The sequence below is a fragment of the Polypterus senegalus genome, chromosome 3 (genome assembly GCF_016835505.1).
Source record: "Polypterus senegalus isolate Bchr_013 chromosome 3, ASM1683550v1, whole genome shotgun sequence".
In the NCBI taxonomy this organism is placed as follows: Eukaryota; Metazoa; Chordata; class Cladistia; order Polypteriformes; family Polypteridae; genus Polypterus; species Polypterus senegalus.
Window position 1 is genome coordinate 295773673 of NC_053156.1, and position 21534 is coordinate 295795206.

Genomic DNA, 21534 nt, shown 5'->3' on the forward strand with positions numbered 1-21534 from the left:
GCATACTGGCGAAATTCTTAACGACTACAGGCTGGCAAAATTTTATCCTGTTGTTAAAAAAAAATAAAATAAAATAAAATGATTGGGCTTGTTTAGTAACTAAAGGTTACTATAGTTTTATATATAGTTTAGGTAGAATGCCTAGAGGGGGCTGGGTGGTCTCGTGGCCTCAGAACTCCTGCAGATTTTTTTTTTCTCCAGCCATCTGAAGTATTTTTTTTTTCTGTCCTCCCTGGCTATTGGACCTGACTTTTATTCTATGTTATTTAGTATTGCGTAATTTTATTTTTAATATATTTTGTCTTTTTTCTCTTTCTTTATCCTGTAAAGCACTTTGTATGAAAATGTGCCATAGAAATAAATGATGTTGTTGTTTTGGCCAGAGAGCTGCACTGCAAGCAAATTAGTGGAAAAGATCAAGCACCACATGTCTAGAACAGGTGTATTAGCAAATAGTTTTGTACAGATTCAGATGAGGAAGGTCGTGTTTCACTAGTATGCTGGGATTATGTGATATGATATGATATCATTCATCTTCAATTTCTGAAGGCCATTGATAAGGTCCGTCATGATAGGTTAGTGATCATACTGAAAGAAGTGGGAATTTACTGCCTGATCTATAGGTGGGTAAAATTTTACAGAATAAGATGATGTTAAATGTGGTGTCCCTCAGCGATCTGTTCTGAGGCTGCTGCTATTTTAATATACAGGGTGAGTCAAAATGCAAGATGATTTACAGGAATGTCAACCAGTTCGCTGTCTTGTTCAACACATGTACCTACCATATGTGGTAAATAAATTGTCCACAAAAATTGTATACAAGTATATACATAGCAGCACAATTAGTGTTAACATAATTTTGACTCACCCTGTAGATACACAACCCAGAGATGAATGTTATTGATAAGCTGGTTAATTTTGCAGATGGTACCGACCTAGGTGGAAGGACCGATAATATAGGATTTGGACAGCATACAGACAGGCTTGGGCAGATTTGTGACAGATGGAATTTAATGTCAGTAACTGTAAAGCATTACATGTAGAAAGTAGAAATGTTAAATTTGAATACACAATGAGAGGTCTGAAAATTGGAAAAAAAAAAAAAACCTTCATGAGATGGTCCTGGAAGTCACAGTGGACATCCAGACAGTATACAGACGCAATCAAGAAAGCTCATTGGATGTTAGATTATATATCACGATGTGTGGAGTACAAGTCAAAAGAGGTTAACACACTAGTGAAGTCTCTCCTGGAGTACCGTGTTAAGTTTGTTTTCTCCAGGTTGTAAGAAGACATAGTGGCACTAGAGAAAGTCCAGAGAAGAGTGATTAGGCTGCTTGTTGGACTAAGATGTAGGAGCTCTGGGGTGAGATTGATGGAGCTAAATCTTTTCACTTTAAGCACTTGGAGATTAAGACCGAATATGATTAAATTGTTTAACAATATGAAAGAAATTAGTACAGTAGTGGAACGAACTGATAGTATACTGGATATTTCCTTAGAACACAGTAGACCTCAGTAATATCATTGAGGATCAATGCCATTGCATCCCTACGAGTAAACATTGTGGTGGGCCATGGCCACAGTCCAGTCTTTTTCTCCAAATTGATAACACACCATGTCATAAAGCACTCATCATGTCAAACTGGTTCTATAGACATGGCATTGACTTCAGGTCATTCCAGTGACCCACACAGCCCAAAGATCTTAAACCAGTAAAGCACACGGGATGAAAGAATTTAATGAGCATCATGATGCATTTGAGTGTGCAGGAACAAAATCTGTAAGGAATGTTTCCAATTCCTTGTTGAATCCAAGGCTTGGAGTGGATGGTAGCGAGTTCAGTTTACTTCAATGGCCTGCACAGTCCTCAAAACCTCAATCCAGTAAAGCACATGGAGATGAGGTAGAATGGCTGAAAGACTTTAATGAAACTCATCTCTTGAGAAGGTTTCCACTGCCTTGGATCCATGGCTTGAAAAATTCAGACTAATCTGAAGGTGACAGATTAATAGATAGGTAGTAGTTACGTAAGCGCGTCAGTATGTTGGAATGCGCAAGGTGTAGGGTGCATGGGGATTTGCTTTATACAGAAGATTAAAAAATACTAGAACAAACAACCAACCCCTCACATACACAAAAAGAATTGCAAAAAATAGGGAGTGCACTCCCCTCGACTTTCTCGTATACTGAGATAGAGGAAAAGGTCATCAGAACCACATACAGTTGCACAATATTTCTTACATATTAAATGTATTTGTTTCTTATCATAAATAATTGTATATCGATATTATCAATTAGTTATCTCTATTGTCAAACTTTATATTAAAAAGATATTTTCACACGTAGGGAGGTCAAACTGTGGTGGAATTTTTTCTTTATTACATATTCATTACCTCGATTACATGCAAAGTAAAATGAGTCCTAGTCACATAAAAACATAGAAAAAGTGTGAGTATTATATAATATTTGTTGCAATAAATTGCTATTGGTAAAACTGGATTTGGCTATATTTAATTATGATAATGATGGTGGAAATTAAAAAAAAAAACAACATAAAATTACATGTATTATCAGGAACACAACGGGGAAGTAGCAGCTTATTGTTCCCATTACATCTTTATATTTACATGGCATGTTCAATGTTTACATATTATTGTTAAACTGATGATGTATAAATTAAAATTAATAATAGTTATTGAAAGAGTATGCATTATATTGAATGTACTTTTTAATATCGTGCACACATTTACAGTATATTTCCATGATACAAAAAATTCAGTTGGTTGTTTAAATAAAATACTACTTCAGGTTGAGTAATTTTTCTCAAATTTCTTATCTGTTTTTTAATCTTTATAAATATCTATGCAAAACTTGAATCATCTATCTGTAATTATAACCATAGTTTACTTGAAAAAATCTGAAATGTGTCCAGGTAAATTACCACTTCCAGATGCCGGAATTGGTCCAAAAGTTGATAGAATTCCTTTATTTTTTTTTATAGTACTAGGGTGTTGTACCGTGTTAGCCATTATGAATGTAGTGAAAAGTCAAGCAAAATGACTCCTTTTATTGGCTAACTAAAAAGATTACAATATGCAAGCTTTCGAGGCAACTCGGGCCCCTTCTTCAAGGTGTATAAAATCTCATTGACTAAGGTCAAAGTGTTTTCGAGTTATCATGTTTACACACGGACAGACATAATTTCAAAAATAGTATTTTCGGATTCAAGAAGATCTAAAACGTCAAGATTCATCAAAATCTTGAGGTCAAATTTTTTAACGATTCTTGTACTTTCTCTATATTATGTATACGAGAAAGTAAAAAGAAGTCAACTTCCGACTACAACAACATTTATTTCTATAGCATATTTTCATACAAATGATGGAGATCAAAGTGCTTTCCAAGCTGAAGAAAGAAAAATATAAAAATAAGATTAGGCAATACTAAGTAACAAAGAATACAGTAAGGTCCAATTGCCAGGAGGACAGAAAAAACAACTGACTACTGATAAGGGAACAGTGATGGTGAGGTAAAGCTGCATTGCCGTAAGTATGAACGAGCCTCAGTAGCATTTTTAACAGACCTGCTAAATAATTTGTTGGCTGAAAGTCCCCAGTGCTGGTGTGTCAGAGAGAGGATGTGCAGCATTGTTCATAATGGCCAGCAGTTTTGTCTTCATTCTTTCTTCCACTACCACCTCCAGCAGGTCCAGAAGGCTTCCCATAACTGATCTTGCCTTCTTAATCAGCTTGTTGATTTGGTGGGCCTCTCTTGAAGTGATGTCCTTGGCCAAGCACATCACACTGACTATCACAGAGTTATTGAACATCTAAAGGATGTCACTAGCTACATCAAAGGGTGGACAGAGAGGCGGACCTGTTAGGGTGCATACTGAGCGTGTGTACAGTCCCTGTGGTCAGCTCTCTTCAGCATAACTCCAACAGCGAAACAAATATTCTCAGCAGTGGTGGCTAACCTTGCTGCATTAGAAATGTCTTTGACCTGGTTAAATTGCCCTACCTGGTTCTTTAAAAAAGAAATATTCAGTGCCTCCCTGTTTGATGGTATTTCGTGTTGCCTTTGGCTGTACATAAGAATAGTATAATAAAAACTGAAATCTGAATGTACTGTAATTACATCTTTAATTTGACAGCATTCTCAGTAAATATGGTATGTTGTTGGAAGTTTAAGCACACAAGGTATGTTGGCAGAACACCACGGTGGTTACCACTGCAATTGGCAAGATTTCATTGCTTATATGATGATTGAAAATTAGAAAATACAGCATCTCCTGGTCTGACATATGTTAATTTCTGTTGTGACATGCACATGTTACAGTCATAGTTTGGTCTATAATCATGAATTTTCCGATTCGTCTTGTGCTCATTGGAAGAGGAAGGTCATATGGATTGTTTTCTCAGGACACCTTAGACTTCTTAATATAATTTAGGGTCATTTGGAATCCACCACACGCCTATACATTGTGGCGTGCCTCTCTACCCACTTTTTTTTTTTTTTTATTCGAATGGATAATACACCGTATCATAAAACACTCATGATCTCAACCTGGTTCCATAGACCTAATAATGACTTTAGTTTACTCCAGTGACCTGCACAATCCCCAAATCACAATCCAGTAAAACAGATTGCGATGACAGAATTTAATGAACTTCACGATGCGCTTGAGTCAGCAGGAACAAAATCTGTAAGGAATGTTTCCAGTCCCTTGTTGAATCCATGGCTTGGAGAATACAAGCTGATCTGGAGGCAATAGATAGATATTTGGTCTATAAGTATGTACGTAAGTATGTATGTTGTGGCCACCAGGGTGTGCACCAGCTCCCCAAACCCAACACAGACAGACACCAGGCACAAGTCCAGCAAAACACAGGATTTTATTGAGGTGTGGGAGACTCTTTCCCACCACAGCACAGTTACAGTAAGCACAATCAAATAAACAGCACTTTGCTTTCTCTCTTCTTCTCTTTTCTGCCGCCTCCACTCCTCCTCTGCCAAGCTTTGTCCCGCTCTTCCTGCCTCTGGCTCCCCGAGTGAAGTGAGAGAGAGAGAGAGAGAGGTTGGGAGCATGCAGTGCCACCTCAGGATCCCAAATTAGGACCCGAGTGTAGCCGTGCAATGGATGACACCTCAGCATCACACTAGTTTGAATGGAATGGAACAGTGCGAGGCTGTCCCTTTTATACTTCCACTGGGACTACTTCAGGTGGCCCATTAACATTATTTAGAAATCCTCCCAGGTGTGATAGAAGCCCAAGGCAGGGCTGTACAGCTCCCCTTGGTGGTCCCCACATAACCTAAAAGGACTGTGCCAAACTCCAACTCCCATGGAGCCCTGTGGGAATGTGAAGTGCCACTACAGCCTAGAGGGGGGCTGCCATCTAGTGCTCTTGGGGAGGCATTGCCTTGAGCACATCTGGTCCTTCCAGTATATGTGTCTGCTGACCAGGAAAAGGCCCCGGCCGTCCGTCACAACGTACACACAAGGGGAGTCGGTTAGCTTATTACTGAAACTCAAAAAATAGAACAAACAACAACCCACTTCAAATACACAAAAAGAACTGCAGAAAAAGAAGTCCGCTTTCGTTTGACATGATTAATGATAAGGCAGCAGTGACGGTGAGACATTATAAAGGCATAATGCTGTAGGTGTGAAGGAGCTTCAGTAGCTTTTTTTTTTGACATACTGCTAAATAATTTGTTGTCTTGAAAGTCCTCCATGCTAGTGTGTGTCAGAGAGAGGATGTGCAGCATTGTTTATAATGGCCATCAGTTTTGTATTCATTCTCTCTTCCACTACCACTTCCAGCAGGTCCAGGTGGCATCCCGTAACTGATCCCGTGCCTTCTTTCTTAATCAGCTTATTGATTCGGTGGGCCTCTTTTGAAGTGATGTGACTGACCAAGCAGATCACACTTACTTATCACAGAGTTACAGAACATGTGAAGGGTGTCACTGCCTACATTACAGGATGGACAAACAGGTGGACACTAAGCTTGTGTGCAGTCCTCATTGGAACTCCCAAATATGTGACATCAATGGGGCTCACCTTGTCGTATTAGGAGTTTCCTGTGGTTAAGTGGCAGTACCTGGCTGTTTAAATGAGAAATATTCAGCACCTCCCTGTTTGACGGCATTTCACGTTGCCTTTGGCTGTACATAGGAGTAGTAATAAAAAATAAGAAAATCTGAAGGTACTATAATTACATCTTTAATTTGTCAGCATTCTCAGAAAGCATGGTATGTTCTTGGACTTTTAAAGCAAACAGGATATATCAGCAGAACTCCATGGTGGTTTCAACTGCACTCGGCAAGAGTTTAGTGGTTATGTGATGATTGAGGAGTAGTAAATATCAACTGGCCTGATGGCTCAATTTGTCTTGTGTCACGCACATGTTAGTCATGCACTACCAGTCAAACTTTTTTTTCCAGTTTTTCTTCAAATTTAATCAGTTGAAATGCAATGAATGACCTAAAATGGTGGAAAGGTAAGCAGGAAACTGTCAGAGGTTTATATTTAGAGTTTAGGTTAGCAGAAACTGAGGGGGGAAAAAAAATGAAAGCTTCTTATATAATACGCTACCGTGGCTTTCCATTTGTCTGTCCAGGATTTTTAAATCACCTGCAGCTCGCAAACCGTTTGAACTATTGACCTGAAATTTGGTACACATGTACTATGTGACGTCTACTATGTGCTTTTGGGGTGATGATTGACCTCCAAGGTTAGTCCTCTTTTTATTTTATTTTATTGTAGAATCAACTGTCGGCAGTGGCCAGCAGGGTGGCCGTGTGGTGCATGCGTACAGGCGCCCTTCTCATTCCCTGCCACCTTTGCCATCACTTCCTCTACCTCAGGGGTCTCCAACTTCAGTCCTGGAGAGCTACTGTGTAGGGAAAGTGCTGTAATTCCTGGGAAACCCAAGAATGGCCAAGCTCGCATATGTAGCGTGTAAAAATCAATCAAGAAATAACAGAGTTATGGTTGAAAATAATTAAGTGGCACTTTTTTTGGCCCACGGTGTAGTGTGTTGCCAATTAATTCAGTCAACAACAGACCAGCAGCAGTGAACAGCAACTTGAAATTGCAATGCGTCAGTCTGTTGCATCTGCATTATCTGTTCCAAGAAACTTGCCATCACAGCATAATGATAAGAAACTGGATGTGCCAGTAAAAGATGAAATGGCGGGGTTTCAGAGCAACGGCAAGCGCGGGCACTGTTTAGAACAAGTGTATCAGTATCTGAGGACTGTGCCGCCTACTTCAGTGGAAACAGAGTGTGCTTTTTCAGCGGCTGGCTTACTCTGCACGAAGGTGCGCCCTTGCCTGGACGACCGCACGCTGGATACGTGCTTTCTACGCTCTTATTACCGCAACTAACTAGATACATGTACTTATATGACAGCATGAACTGCTTGTAGATAAGGTTAGTCTTTTATTGGTGTCAACATATTGCAGTAGTTTTATTAAAAATAAATGTTGGTTGTTACTAAAACCGTTCACATGTGAGATGCCCGTGCACTGTGTCATCACTGGGTGCCTGGGATTCCCGGGAATGACATGCAGGATTTCCTATTACTGTGGCTGCAGGTTTTCATTCTAGCCCTTTTCTTAATTTGTGACCAGATTTTGCTGCTAATTAACACTTTGCCTTAATTTTAACTGATGCATAACTTAAGACTCAGGCCCCTTAATTCTTTCTTTTTTCCTTAATTAGCAACCAAACAGTATTAAGACACAAAATGAACCAACACATAAACAACAACCTGCGTCCATCACACAATATCTGAAAATAAAGAAAGGTGAAGGCCTCAATAATGTTGATCTGCTCAGGTCAACAAAACATTTTGTCCGCGCTCTTAAAAAAGAAAATCAATAATTTTGGAAATGGCAGAATGAGCACCATGGGATTATATAACGAGTTAAATTAGCAACAAGAATTGGCTTCAAATTAAGAAATTGAATGAAGGTTGGAGTTTGAGGCCCCAACTTAGTTGGTCATCTGTTGGCTCACTTCACATCAAATTTATGTTTAGGGGCCATTTAAGGATAAAACAATCAATTCAGCAGTCAGAGTCTCAAGAAAAGTCAATTAAAATCAAAGGGAAATGGTTAACTAGCAGCAAAAACTGGTCACTAATTAAGAAAGAGCTTGAATGAAAACTTGCAGCCACAATAGCTCTCCAGGAATGGAGTTGGAGACCCCTGGTCTACCTCTTCATATCATTCTTGAGGCAGATTGAATTCTTCAGTGCCGGCTTAAGTGAAAAATTTAAGGAAAACATACTAAGTAATTGCAACACAAACACTGACTTACCATATACACTCGTGGTTAAGTCGGGACTTGATTTTACAGTATAATTTCTGGTATTTATAATGTCGGTTGTATAAGTCGAATGCGGATAACTCACGCTGTTGGTTCAAGTAATTATGATATGCTAACGCCCACCCGAGAGAGTAACCACGGCCTTTTTTTCTATGTGGGGAGCAGCAATGCTCTGTATCAACTCGTGCTCCTAACCTCTCTCTCTCTCACCTACGTGACCACACGGTAATACCCAAACTATTCCGAAGCGTCGTTTGCACTGATTTGTGTTTTTTGTATCTCACACCTGCACACACCTTTATCGTAAGAGCATCCTTTATCTACGACGGAGCGTTCAATCAGAAGGAAATATGAAGCTGGTTTTCAATTAAAAGTAGCGAAAGAAATTGGTAACTGTGCTGCTGTAACAAAATTCGATGCGTCTGAGAAGCTGAGGCGAGATTGGAAGAGATGAGAAGATGTAAAAAAGCATATACGATAATCAGTTTTAAGGTGAAAAGATGCGGACGAAAGAAGAGAAGAAGCTGTCCGCTAGGGTGGAGAAAAGAAGACCTGCTCCTTAAGCAGCAAGCGCACCAACCTCTGAACAAACTAATGCTAAACATACAGAGAAAGAGGATGAGAACTAGAAATGATCAAGTCAAGTGTATTCACTACACGTTATCATACAGTGCGCCGTTACTGGTTTCAGAATATTACAAATGGGCCTTTTTCAGTGAACAACTAATTGATTACAACCTACACATGTTCTGCAGCAATTTGAGTAAACGAAGACTTGCAAGTTGAAATAAACAATTTGCGCAGGTGTCCCAACTTGTATTGATTACTTAAAAACCTCCCTTGTCTGTTTTGAAGCAGAGATGGAAGAGACTGCGTTACTGCACCCTCTGAAGTGCTACTTGGACAATATTCCTATGATAATGGCATGAAGACGGCAATTAACAAATGTTAATTAGCAGCCAAACACCAGTGAGATACAAAATGAGCCAAAACAACTGGTGTCCATCATACAATATCTGAAAATAAAGGTTAAGGTCTACGGAATGTCAATCTTCTCAGGTTCCCAAAACATTTTATCAGGGCTCTTTGAAAGATAAAATCCAACAATTTCGGAAATGTCTGCTTATGTACCACGAGAGCAACAAGAAGCCACAAAATTAAAGAATTGATTTAATTAATGATAAGAATTGGCACCTCATTAAGCAGCTGGTTAGAGTGAAATTGGTTGGAGTTTGAGGCCCATTTCATTTCTGTTTGGTGCCATTTAAGAAAAGAAATGAAGCAATTCAGAGCAACAAAGCAATTCATTTAAAATGGATTCTTAAGAAGTTAGTTAGCAGCACAAACAGGACACTCATTAAATAAAAGGGTTAGAATGAAAACCTGCAGCCACAATGGTCCTCCAGGACTGGACTTGCTGACCCCTGCACTATACCACAGTAGCAAGTACAGACATAAGTGACCAAGTATGTACCTACTCTTCTTTATTTCATGGGGGAAACGTAGCTATTTTTAAGTAAATATTATAACAAACACAAAGAATTACAAAAGAGAAGAGAAAGTTTGACTTGTCTAAAGATAAGTGAGTAGTCACCATGTTGCATTATAAAGGTGTATTAATGTAGGATTCTTGACACACTTAGGCTGAATAATTCTGAATGCTGGTGTGTCAGAGGGAGGATGTGCAGCATTGTTCATGATGGCCATCAGTCTTGTTGTCTTTCTCTCCTCCATTGCTGCCTCCAGCAGGTCCAGAAGGCGTCCCATGACTGAGCCTTCCTTCTTAATCAACTTGTTGATTCAATGGGCTTCTTCTGATGTGATCATTACATCCAAACACATCAAACCTGGCTATCCCACAGTGTATAAAACATGTAAGGGGATGTCACCTACCAGCATTAAAGGACACAGAGAGAGAGAGAGAGAGGTGGATTTATTAAAGGGTCTTCCGCGTAACTCCAAGAGTGTTACAGACCTACTCGTCAATGGTCGCTCATCTTGTGGCTTCAAGAATGGCTTCATCCCTGGTGAAGTGGCACAATCTGACACTTTAAATACAGCATATTTGAGTCCTCCCTGTTTGACGACATTTCTCGTTGCCTTTAACTGTACATAAGAATGATCATATATTAAAAATTTTAATCTGAACATAATTATATTTTGAATTTGACAGCAATTCTAAGTAAGTATGCGGTTAGTTTTGTTGGGTGTTTGCACTTTAACCAGTTGGGCGAGAGGCAGTCGCTGCAGGGCGGTATAAGCACGATGTATCCTTAGTGAACTTTGTGGTGGGAGTGTGTGTGTTTGTGTGTTATTGACGGCAGCATCTGCAAATGCCCCGGGGAAGGGGGAAGTTTTGCCAAATGAGAAATGAAAATCAAAGTCAGTTATGGAAAAATTCTTTTGCAATCACTGACAGCAATGTTTTACATTTTGAGCTGTTGCTAGATATTTTTCAGTGTGCGTTGTGTGTTTCAGTCAGGTCACTGGTTTTATTTTATTCCATATTTAAAACTGCATTTGATTTCATGTTTGTGGTGTAATTCGGGTTTCGGTTCCTTGCAGAATTGTTAAAAAAATGATTTGCATTATATTGTTAAGTCCCACCATTCGATTTTTAAGTGAGTACTGTCATCTTGTCACCTTGTGGTTGCCACCATGTGTTAACAGGAAGTGCGCCCCCCTGTGATGTTGTCATTGCCACAGTGCAAAGATCAGTGTCGTGTACTCCTGCTTGTCCAAGGTTGTGGGCACTTCTGGGATGCGAGTAGCTTCGTTTCTTTTGAATTGACAATTAATCAACTTTTGGCAGCGTATCTTTTGATTTTGACATCTGCTTAGGACAGTGCTTCCCAAATTCGGTCCTAAGGACTCCCTGCGGCTTCAGGCTTTTGTTTCAACCAGATTCATAATCAGTGACACCTGATAACGTTGACATCATTTAATTAGCTGGTATTTATTTTTCTCTTATTGGTTTGGTTTTTGTCCTGACATGGCAATGTGAATTGTGGGACCTTCCATCCACAGGTACACCTGTGCCTTGCTTAACAACGTCCTATCGATTTAAATTATGACAGGCGGACTCAATTAAGTTCTAAACACATCTTAGAGAAAATGAAAGCAAAAAGGGATGCAGCTGATCAAAATATGAAGTACTATAAGCAAAGTGTCTGAGTACTTCGATAAGTGAGAGATTTCAGTTTTTGATTTTTAATATATCTATCTATCTATTATATAGTGCCTTCCATATCTTTATCTATCTATCTATTATATAGCACCTTTCATATCTATCTATTATATAGTGCCTTTCATATCTATCTATCTATCTATCTATCTATCTATCTATCTATCTATCTATCTATCTATCTATCTATCTATCTATCTATCTATCTATTATATAGCACCTTTCATATCTATCTATTATATAGCACCTTTCATATCTATCTATTATATAGTGCCTTTCATATCTCTCTATCTATCTATGTATCTATCTATTATATAGCACATTTCATATCTATCTGTCTGTCTGTCTGTTACTTAAAGTTAAATCTGCAGAAGATGGAGGTTTTGATGTGTGCCTCAGTCTAAGGATTGTGAAGATCTCTACCTCCACTCCAACGTGTCTTCCTAACCCGGGTGTCATTTTTGATTTGTCTCTCACCTTTGATGCCCCTGTCAGGGGTCTCCATCATTGTTGTTTCTATCATACTCGTACATGGTGATTTTTCTTTCTGTCTGAGTATTCATCCATCTATTTTGCCTACACATCCCATTCAGTGTCTTGGGGACTGCAGATCATGCAAACTCCACACGAATGGTGGCCAGGCTGTCATCGAAACCCAGTAAACTAGAGTTGTGATGCAAGTATTGGCCACCACTGTCCCACGTTTTTGCCCATACTCTGCCATTTACAACCTAAGCCTGAGGTAGGCTGTAGTTCCCAGAGGCCCTAAATTAAGTTGAACAGGTTTCAGAATTTATGCATGGATCCTAAGTCTTCTCTTTTTCTTTATCAGAAACTGAAGATTCTCCAAAAACAGAAAGTTTCAGCCTAGAGCAAAAATCAAAGTCTTCACGGAAGAGAGTCCATTATATGAAATTCACAAAAGGTAAGTGCACAAGAATTTGAGGGGATTTTCAGCAACCGAGTGTTTGAATTCTTTACTACTCAAATTTACATATACTGTATTTAAAGCTTATATCACTCAGATTTTTTTTTACATTTATTTAAAGAAGGGTAATGACAGCTAACATACCACAGACTTGTCATTCCATATGTGTACCCCAGAGAGTTGTGGGTCTTTGTAATAATTGAGCTATTTTTTTTTATTATTATTTAGCAGATTTCTCAACACAGTTACAATTAGCAATACATTTGAACAGAAAGTAAGCCATGGGTGGTTTCAGTTGGCTTTTGTGCCTACTGCGTGTGCAGGTGGAGATTTGTCACCTCAATTTGCATTTTCTCTAAGGGAACACAAGGATGCCACAACAACATTGTTTGCAAAGTGCATCATATTTTATAGGTGACACAGGTGAGAGGCCGCCGTGAGGCTGCTGGTTACAAAACAGCTTAGCACCTTGTTTATTCTCAGTGTTCTTTAAGTGGCACTATAAAAGGCCCAATCTGTCTCTCCCTATTTCTTTATGTCGCTTGTTACCTATTATCTGTATACGCTGTGTGGAGCAAAAGAGTCCCAGGCTTCCAAGTAAAACAGAAGAAAAGGCTTTTAATAAGTTGTAATAAAGAGTTAAATACATGTTTGCTGGTTTTGGGAACATGATGACACCACAGTCGAGTGGGAAGATCTGTGCAGATATCACTTCATAAAATTGCACAATGAGCTCCGTTTATTGTATGAGACAAAAATCTACTTGATAAGCTTTCCTGGCTGCCCTTTTAAGAATTTCTTCTGAATACTTTTGGACGGCACTATTTATAGTGAATAAATACCCGCACTTCGTAGCAGAGAAGTACTGTGTTAAAAAAGTGAAGAAATAGAAAAGGAAACATTTTAAAAGTAACGTAACATGATTCTCAATGTAATTGTCGTAGGCTTAGTTTAGTACTGAGAATGAATTTGATGATTGTAACGAAAAGACAGGAGTCACCAGCAGGAAGACGTGAAGGAAGGTGAACAAAAATAGGCATGAAGCGGTGGAGTAAAGAAGAAGGGAGCAGTGAGCACGGCAAATGGCTGAGGAAAGTAAGGAAGCGAGTGAGGAGGCACATTGGCGCGTATATAAGCAGGGAGCCAACCACGTGGTAGGTATGCGGACAGCGGCCATGCGGAAAAAGGAAGGGGGACCGGGGGTAGCCATTTGTGTGTCTCTGCCGTGAAATAAATCCTCCGTTAACGGAAATAAAGAATTAAACCGCCAAAAGGAGAGGTCAGTTCCAAAAGTTCCTTACGGCATAATGGTGAGAACCGCCAAAAAGAAGACATTATTTTCGAAAGTTCGTTACGGGGCACGGCGTGAAATGTAACATACTTAATGTTTGTAGGTATAATGTAAAGGATGAGCATGGGAAATTTGGGCTTCCTACGTATATTGGAAGAATCAGAAATAGTGAGGAGGGGTTTCCCCAATCTATATATACAGTTTAGGGGGTACACCCATTTACCCCCCTTGGGTGTCTCACTAGGACATGAAACCTGCCTAACTTTTGTAAGTACACTGCAAGGAATGAGCATGCGAAATTTCGGCTTCCCAGCTGTATGGAAAGCGGGAGAATTAGTGAGGAGTCAGTGAGGGCTTTGTCTCACTCACACACACAATCACACACTGGCCACTTTATTAGGTACACCTTGCTAGCTCCAGGTTGGACCCCCTTTTGCCTTCAGAACTGCCATAATTGTTTGTGCCATCAGCTGAACAAGGTATTGGAAACATTCCTCAGGGATTTTGGTCCATATTGACATGATGGCGTCCTACAGTTGCTGCACATCCATGATGTGAATCTCCTGTTCCACCACAACCTAAAAGTGCTCTATTGGATTGAGATCTGGTGACTGTGGAGGCCATTTGAGTACTGTGAACTCATTGTCATGTTTGAGATGATTTCAGCTTTGCGACATGGTGTGTTATCCTGCTGGAAGGAGCCATCAGAAGATGGGCACACTGTGGTCATAAAGGTATGGATATGGTCAGCAACAATACTCAGGTAGGCAGTGGCATTTAAACGATGCTCAGTTGGTACTAAGGGGCCCAAAGCGTGCCAAGAAAATATCCCTCACACCATTACACCTCCTCCATCAGACCAAACCATTGATACAAGATAGGATGGATCCATGCTTTCATGTTGTTGACCCTACCATCCGGATGTCACAGCAGAAATCGAGACTCCGCAGACCAGGCACCATTTTTCCAATCTTCTATTGTCCAATTTTAGTGAGACCGTGTGAATCGTAGCCTCAGTTGCCTGTTCTTAGCTGACAGAAATGGCACCTGGTGTGGTCTCCTGCTGCTGTAACCCTCCTGCTTTAAAGTTTGACATGTTGTGTGTTCAGAGCTGCTCTTCTGCATACCTTGGTTGTCACAAGTGCTTATTTGAGTTCCTGTTGTCTTTCTATCAGCTAAAACTAGTCTGGCCGTTCTCCTCTGACAAGGCATTTTCACTCAGAGGATCCGCTGACTGGATATTTTTGCTTTTTTGGACCATTCTCAGTAAACCCTAGAGATGGTTGTGAGTGAAAATCCTAGTTTCTGAAATACTCAGAGCAGCCTGTCTGGCACCAACAACCATGGCACGTTCAAAGTTACTTCAGTCACCTTTCTTCCCCATTTGGATTCTCGGCTTGAACTTCAGCAGATGGTATTGACAAGATTTACAGGCTGAAATGCACTGAGTTGCTGTCATGTGATTGGCTGATTTAGATATTCAAGCAGTTGAACAGGTATACCTAGTAAAGTGAAGATACTGGAAAAGTACTCTGCTATAAAATATATGGTTTTGTTATGGTTTTCGTGCAATTTTATTTAAAGTAAATACACTCCACAGACATTTTCAACATATTTGAACTGGCACACATTAGATCTTTAACAGCACCAACAGATAAAAGCGATAATCTTGAATCGATAACACACGATATTAACATGGTGTATTCATTCTTATAATTTAACAGAAATGCAAAGTACTGTAGGTCCACCCTTAGATTTATCACTTCTTCAGACCCATCCTATTAGAATCAGGAGTTCCAGACGGAACCTCCTTAATGAGTCTGCAGGTGGCCCTGACCATTTTATTTAAACCTCAGATATTGGGGGCTACCAATGTCTGACCATGGATTTGGCTCTTAACCTGGTGAAGTATTGGGTTAAAACAGTCAGATCTTAAGTATTCCCCTCTTCCTATCCAGATCATAGACTCAGACTGACAGGAGGCCCTTAGAATAAAAAATAATGATTATTACTGGGAGCCCTGATGTTAAAGTTGTAGTTTTGCCACCCCCTATACCTCAACCCAGGGGTCTCCAACTTTTTTTTTTCCCCTGAAAATGGCCGAGAGCTACTCGTGTTTTCTAACGCTTATTCTCATAGCTTATTTCAACCCAGACAAACTGAATACGCTTGTTTTGCCTGAACATTTACAAAATATTGGTGTCTACAACTCACCTTTTGCATTAAAAGATCACAAAAAATATTGAGTTCACCTACAAGTGCATTTTGTACGTCTGTATGCATTTTCTAGTTTATCTCACACTATTGAATTAAAACATGAATGCTGTCAAAACAAAACAATGCAATTTCAAATCCACAGATATGACTTCTTCATTTGTCATTTTGTCACATGTCACTGTGTCACTTTATTCACATGTTCAGCTGCATGTGTGACATGTTTTTTAGTTTGTCAGATGACTCAACAAGAGAGGCAGGTGTCTGGTGGAGTGGAGCCACTGAGGTTCACTCTCATTGAGTCATTTCAATGTTCATCTGTAAGTCTTGTTCTGAACTTTGACTTCATGACATTCACGTCAGACTCACAGAAGTATGGAGACCCAAACAAAGCAGACATTTTCAGACCTGCTTGGTGAAGATTCTTATAGTTATCTGGCTTCATGGATTTATATCTGTTTTTTTTCTGTAATTTGCTAGATCATTCCGGTTGATTTTGTGACTTCTCTCATTTCACTATGTATCATAGTTCGCTTGCAGTACCAATTTATTTGCGCGAATCCGAGAGACACCCAGCAAGCCTGGGGGGGGTCTTCCTCACTCACTCGCCAGCTTTGGGGCATGATTCTTAACTCTGCTTAGCCAGCGAACAAGAGAACAATTGAATTCAACTTTGTTTGACATTTAAAATAAAGTGTTACTTAGGTCTCGATGAGTTTGAGTCCGGATATTTTCTTAAGTATATGCCACATTGAAAAGTGTGAAAAGCGTACCCCCAGACACAGACAGACCGACACCAGAATGTCCAAAACACACTTCTTTTATTTTTACAGCATCACAATGTCTTGAATCACCAACTTTCTTCCTTTCTCTTTTCTTGTTCTTTTCTTCTTTCTCGACTTCCTCTCCCCTCCTCACAAGCTTCGTCTCCTTCCTCCCAACTCTGGCTCGTCTACTGGAGGGAGGTGGCCCCTTTTATCATGACTCCCTTTGACGTCACTTCCTGGTGTGGCGGAAGTGTCAGGAAAGCACCTGGAAGCACTCCGAGTGTCCTTGGAATTGCTTCCGGCAGCACTTCCTGGTGTGGCGGAAGTGCTGCCATCCAGGATTCCTTAAATCTCCGGACGCCCCCTGGCGGTGGCCACGTCCTCTCATAATGAGCATCCGCCCCAGCTTCATCCCTGTGGCTCCCAAATAGACCCGGGCAGATGCCGTCTCGTGGCCGAGGAGAAGTATCGTTCAACTCGGGGACTGTCCAGGCGTTCTGGCCAGGCTGTGTCCCCGCTCATCTGTGACAAAAGATAGATTGCAATTCAGATTGTGGATCGTGATTTTGTGTTAAATATGATTTTATGGAAAGATCGTCCACCCCTAATTTGACTAATCGAGTTTTCAAGTTTATGTAGGATTCAATAACCCTTTGGTGAGATACTTGGAAGGGGATTAAGAGCTACCGGTAGCTCACGAACGACGTGTTGGAGACCCCTGTCTTAGACTAAAAAAATGATTATTTTCTGGGAGCCCTGGTGTTAAATTTGGAGTTTTGCTTTTGATTTTATAGGTTCTCTCCCACCCCCATCCTTACCTTAAACTCACTGTAACTGGACCCTGAGGTTAAACAGATTGTCACCTCAGGTGCCTAATGTTAAACTTTAAATTGAACCTTTGTTCCTTATGCGGTCTCCTATTTAACAACCCTAATCTTAATGTTTGTAAATAAACATCCCTAATCCATCCATCCATCCATCCATTGTCCAACCCGCTATATCCTAACGCAGGGTCACGGGGGTCTGCGGGAGCCAATCCCAGCCAGCACAGGGTGCAAGGCAGGAACAAATCTCGGGCAGTGCGCCAGCCCACCGCAGGGCACACACACACAAAAGGGCTATTTAGGATTGCCAATGCACCTAACCTGCGTGTCTTTGGACTGTGGGAGGAAACCGGAGCACCCGGAGGAAACCTATGTCAGTATTTTGGGCCCTGATGTCACAAATTACCTTCATGCCCTTTACCTTTAACCAATACTGTATTTAATTGCTTTTATAATGTTCTTTAGTGTCTTATTTAACTACTTTTAAACACTCCAATAACCCTAATTGTAATGGTCTTTTAAAGTCATTCTATAGTAGTATTTTAATCCATTATTTATTCCAAATTTTAAGTACTTTTTCATTTGACCAGTAGGGGGCGTCTTTTTTTAACTCGCTACTTTAGTTGCAATTCTACTCTATATAGAGCAGCAGGAGGAACAACAACATTTATTTATATAGCACATTTTCATACAAAAAAAATGTAGCTCAAAGTGCTTTACAAAATGAAGAATAGAAAAATAGAAGACACAATAAAAAATAAACATAAGTCAACATTAATTAACATAGAATAAGAGTAAGGTCCGATGGCCAGGGTGGACAGAAAAAACAAAAAAAAAACTCCAATGGCTGGAGAAAAAAAATAAAATCTGTAGGGATTCCAGACCACGAGACCGCCCAGTCCCCTCTGGGCAAGGGGAAGAAAAACTATTTGTTTCCCATTGTATCACCGTTTAAGAGGGAATTTCAGAGGAGCGGCCGCGTCTAATAGGGGGTGCGTTCAGCCCCCCTCTTCACAACGTGAGCAGCAGATACACAAAGTGGCTGGTGCGCAGTGCAGGCAAGGGGGGGTTGGATAGCAAAGCTGGCAGGGGGTAACTCCCCCCTAGTTTTAGTATAAGAGTTAGAGGAATTGATAGAGATATCTTAAAAACTGGTTGCTGAACTGTTTAGGACAACGTTTTTGGGGTTTTAGAGTGTTTTTAGGTATTTAATACTAGAGGGGCATGCACCCTTAAATAAAATTTTATTTTTGGAGCTAGTTTACCCAGGCGTTTGCCTTTGGTCGAGCATCCCCTACCTTAACTCCTAACCCTCAGAAAAAAAGAGTCTGGGAAGGGATTTCAGAATTGTAGGAAATAAGCCCATCCACTGTATGAAAAGTCATCGGAGATTTCAGATGATTGCTAATTTGTCCAGACTGGCTGGCTTAGCAAATTCAGCCAAAGGGCTGACCGTCTTATACTAAAAGAAGTCTCCAAGAGAATGGCGTCAATTATATGTATCTACATAAAAAACAGTTTTAAAAGGTCATTACGCAGGTCACTACAGGCTTATCCACTTGCCTGCCTCTGAGCTGACCCCTTAACAAGGGATGGATGTTAGTTGGCACTGCAGTGTGCAGTTACAGTTGTCCGGCTCTTGTTCTGCCCGTGTTGCTGTGGCTCGGCCTTTAATAATTTTCCTGTGCAAGTGGGTGGTTGTGAGGCTCCCATTTTTTTTAGCTTTTAAATCTCTAGAGCTCTAATATGATATGATGACAATGGCCTCTAAACAATCTGATGGCATTCAAGACAGGCCGGGCACCAGCCTTCCAATTATTTGATTGACTTTTTAGTGACATACTAGTGACCTGTGTTCGTGAACTTGCATCTTTCACAAGTCATTACCAAAAGAAGGACAGACGTGAATAGTTATATAAGCTCATGTTTTTCGTTAGTCAAGTCTTTGCACATCAAGGAAAATTCTGGTAAGACCCCTAGAAGCCCCCCTTTTAATTTTCATTACTAAAATGCCACAGCAGAAGACTGAAATTTAAATTCTCCTGAACAGGTGACATCATCCTCATCTTTATCGACACAATGCCTTGAAGAAGATCACTTTGGGTCCGCTGCAGGGTTTCTTTTATAGTCGAAAAAGAATTGGGAAATATGAGAGAGCGCTTGATCGGAAGGCATGCGTTTCACTCTATTTTGGAATTGTTTTCATTACATTGTTTGATTATTTTAGATCTGTCTGCAATTTGTGTTTAAATTCTTTTCTTCATTTTTACTGTTGCCTCGCGTTTGTTTATGCTATGAAGGAAAAAGGAAGCTCTTTCAAGTTTACAATGTTAGCAGTGTTTACAAAATTAATTAACAGTATTTTTTTTTTGTTTCATTTATTGCATTAATTAAATTTCAATTTGTCATAGCAAACGGAAGCACTTGAGAAATGCTTTTTATATGCGTCCATCTGGAGCGTGTTCAGCGCTTGAAATGTGTTAGCTGTTGATATTATTATTTTTATAACTAGCTGTGTTACTTGGCTTCAGCTGGGAAGCTTCAGTTATAGTGCCGAGTGTTAATTGAATGTATCAGACGTGCTGTGCAACTAACCGAATACTTTTAGGTTTACCATATCTGTTGTGTTTTTTTTTTTTTTTGTCTCCCAACCTGACCCCACCCCGTCACCCCAAACCCAAGTGAATTCTTTTGGTTCACCGGTGCTTCTTACTCTTTTTAAACTTTTGCTCTGGTCATCCGAGGGGGTAACAGGCTTGCAATGGAAGAATTCTTGGGGTACTAAACTGGCCGTTCCCGTTTTACTTCTAGTTCAAATAAAACAAACTCTGCCACGTCCTCTCAGTTGTGAGAAGCAGCTCATAGATATGTGATACGATACCTGGCAAATAATACAAAGAGTTCACGATATGTGGTTCACCCTCATTGGGGCTCGTCAGGTGGATGTTTGCTGACTGGCAGACCAACCACAAGCGTTACCTGGTAGGTAACTCTCGCACGCGCGCATCTCCCTTTCTCTTTCTCTGTCTCTCTCGCGCACGCATGTGTCTCTCTCTCTCTCTCTCTCCCTCTCTCTGTCTCGCATGTCTGTGTCTCTCTCTCTCGCGTGTGTCTGTGTGTGCGTCTCTCTCTCTCTCGCGTGTGTCTGTGTGTGCGTCTCTCTCTCTCCGCGTGTGTCTGTGTGTGCGTCTCTCTCTCTCGCGTGTGTCTGAGTGTGCGTCTCTCTCTCTTCGCGCGTGTCTGTGTGTGTGTCTCTCTCTCTCTCTCGCGCGTGTCTGTGTGTGCATCTCTCTCTCGCGTGTCTGTGTGTGCGTCTCTCTCTCTCTCTCGCTTGCTGCACAGGGAGAGACTGAACACATGCAGAAATCCTCGCCGCGCACAAACCGAAAGGGAAACTGGCTTGTTCGTAAACAGAGTGTGTGGTCGTGAACAGATCCAAAAGTTTGGCGAACTCTTTGGTCGTAAACTGATTTGTACGTGTTCCGAGACGTTAGTGAACTGAGGTTTCACTGTATATATATATATATATATATATATATATATATATATATATATATATATTGTGGAAGCCAGCCCCGGACACAGACAGACAGACGCTGGAACGTCTACAAAAAGATAGATACTTTATTAATCCCAAAAGCACACGTTTATTCATCTTACAGTCCACAGCACACAGTGCCCCTGCACTAATCACCCTCTTTCATGTCCTTCCAAAGGTCCTTCACCGCCTCCATTTCTCTCCGCCGAGCTCTGTCCTCTTCCTCCCGACTGCAGCTCGGAGTGGTGACTGTCGGCCTCTTTTATAGTCCACCTGGAAGTGTTGCAGGTGCTCGTTGACCTCATTCCGACTGCACCTCCAGGTGTGGCTGCGTTCCCGCCCAGATGGGCTTGTTAGGCCGTGCAGTACCCCTGGCGGTGGCCACGGGCCCTTGCAGACCCCGTGGCCCCCAAATCAGGCAGGTTGGCTGCCCTCTCGTGTTC

The 21534-nt window shown here is 40.7% G+C and overlaps 1 protein-coding gene across 1 annotated transcript in view; it reads left to right on the forward strand.

The window, feature by feature from the left end:
- pinx1 (PIN2 (TERF1) interacting telomerase inhibitor 1) overlaps window positions 1-21534 on the forward strand; it is a 256832-nt gene that overhangs the window by 37055 nt on the left and 198243 nt on the right. Inside the window, exon 5 of the mRNA XM_039749468.1 lies at window positions 12362-12454. Within this exon, the coding sequence (XP_039605402.1) occupies window positions 12362-12454 (93 nt within the window). The remainder of the gene's footprint in view (window positions 1-12361; window positions 12455-21534) is intronic.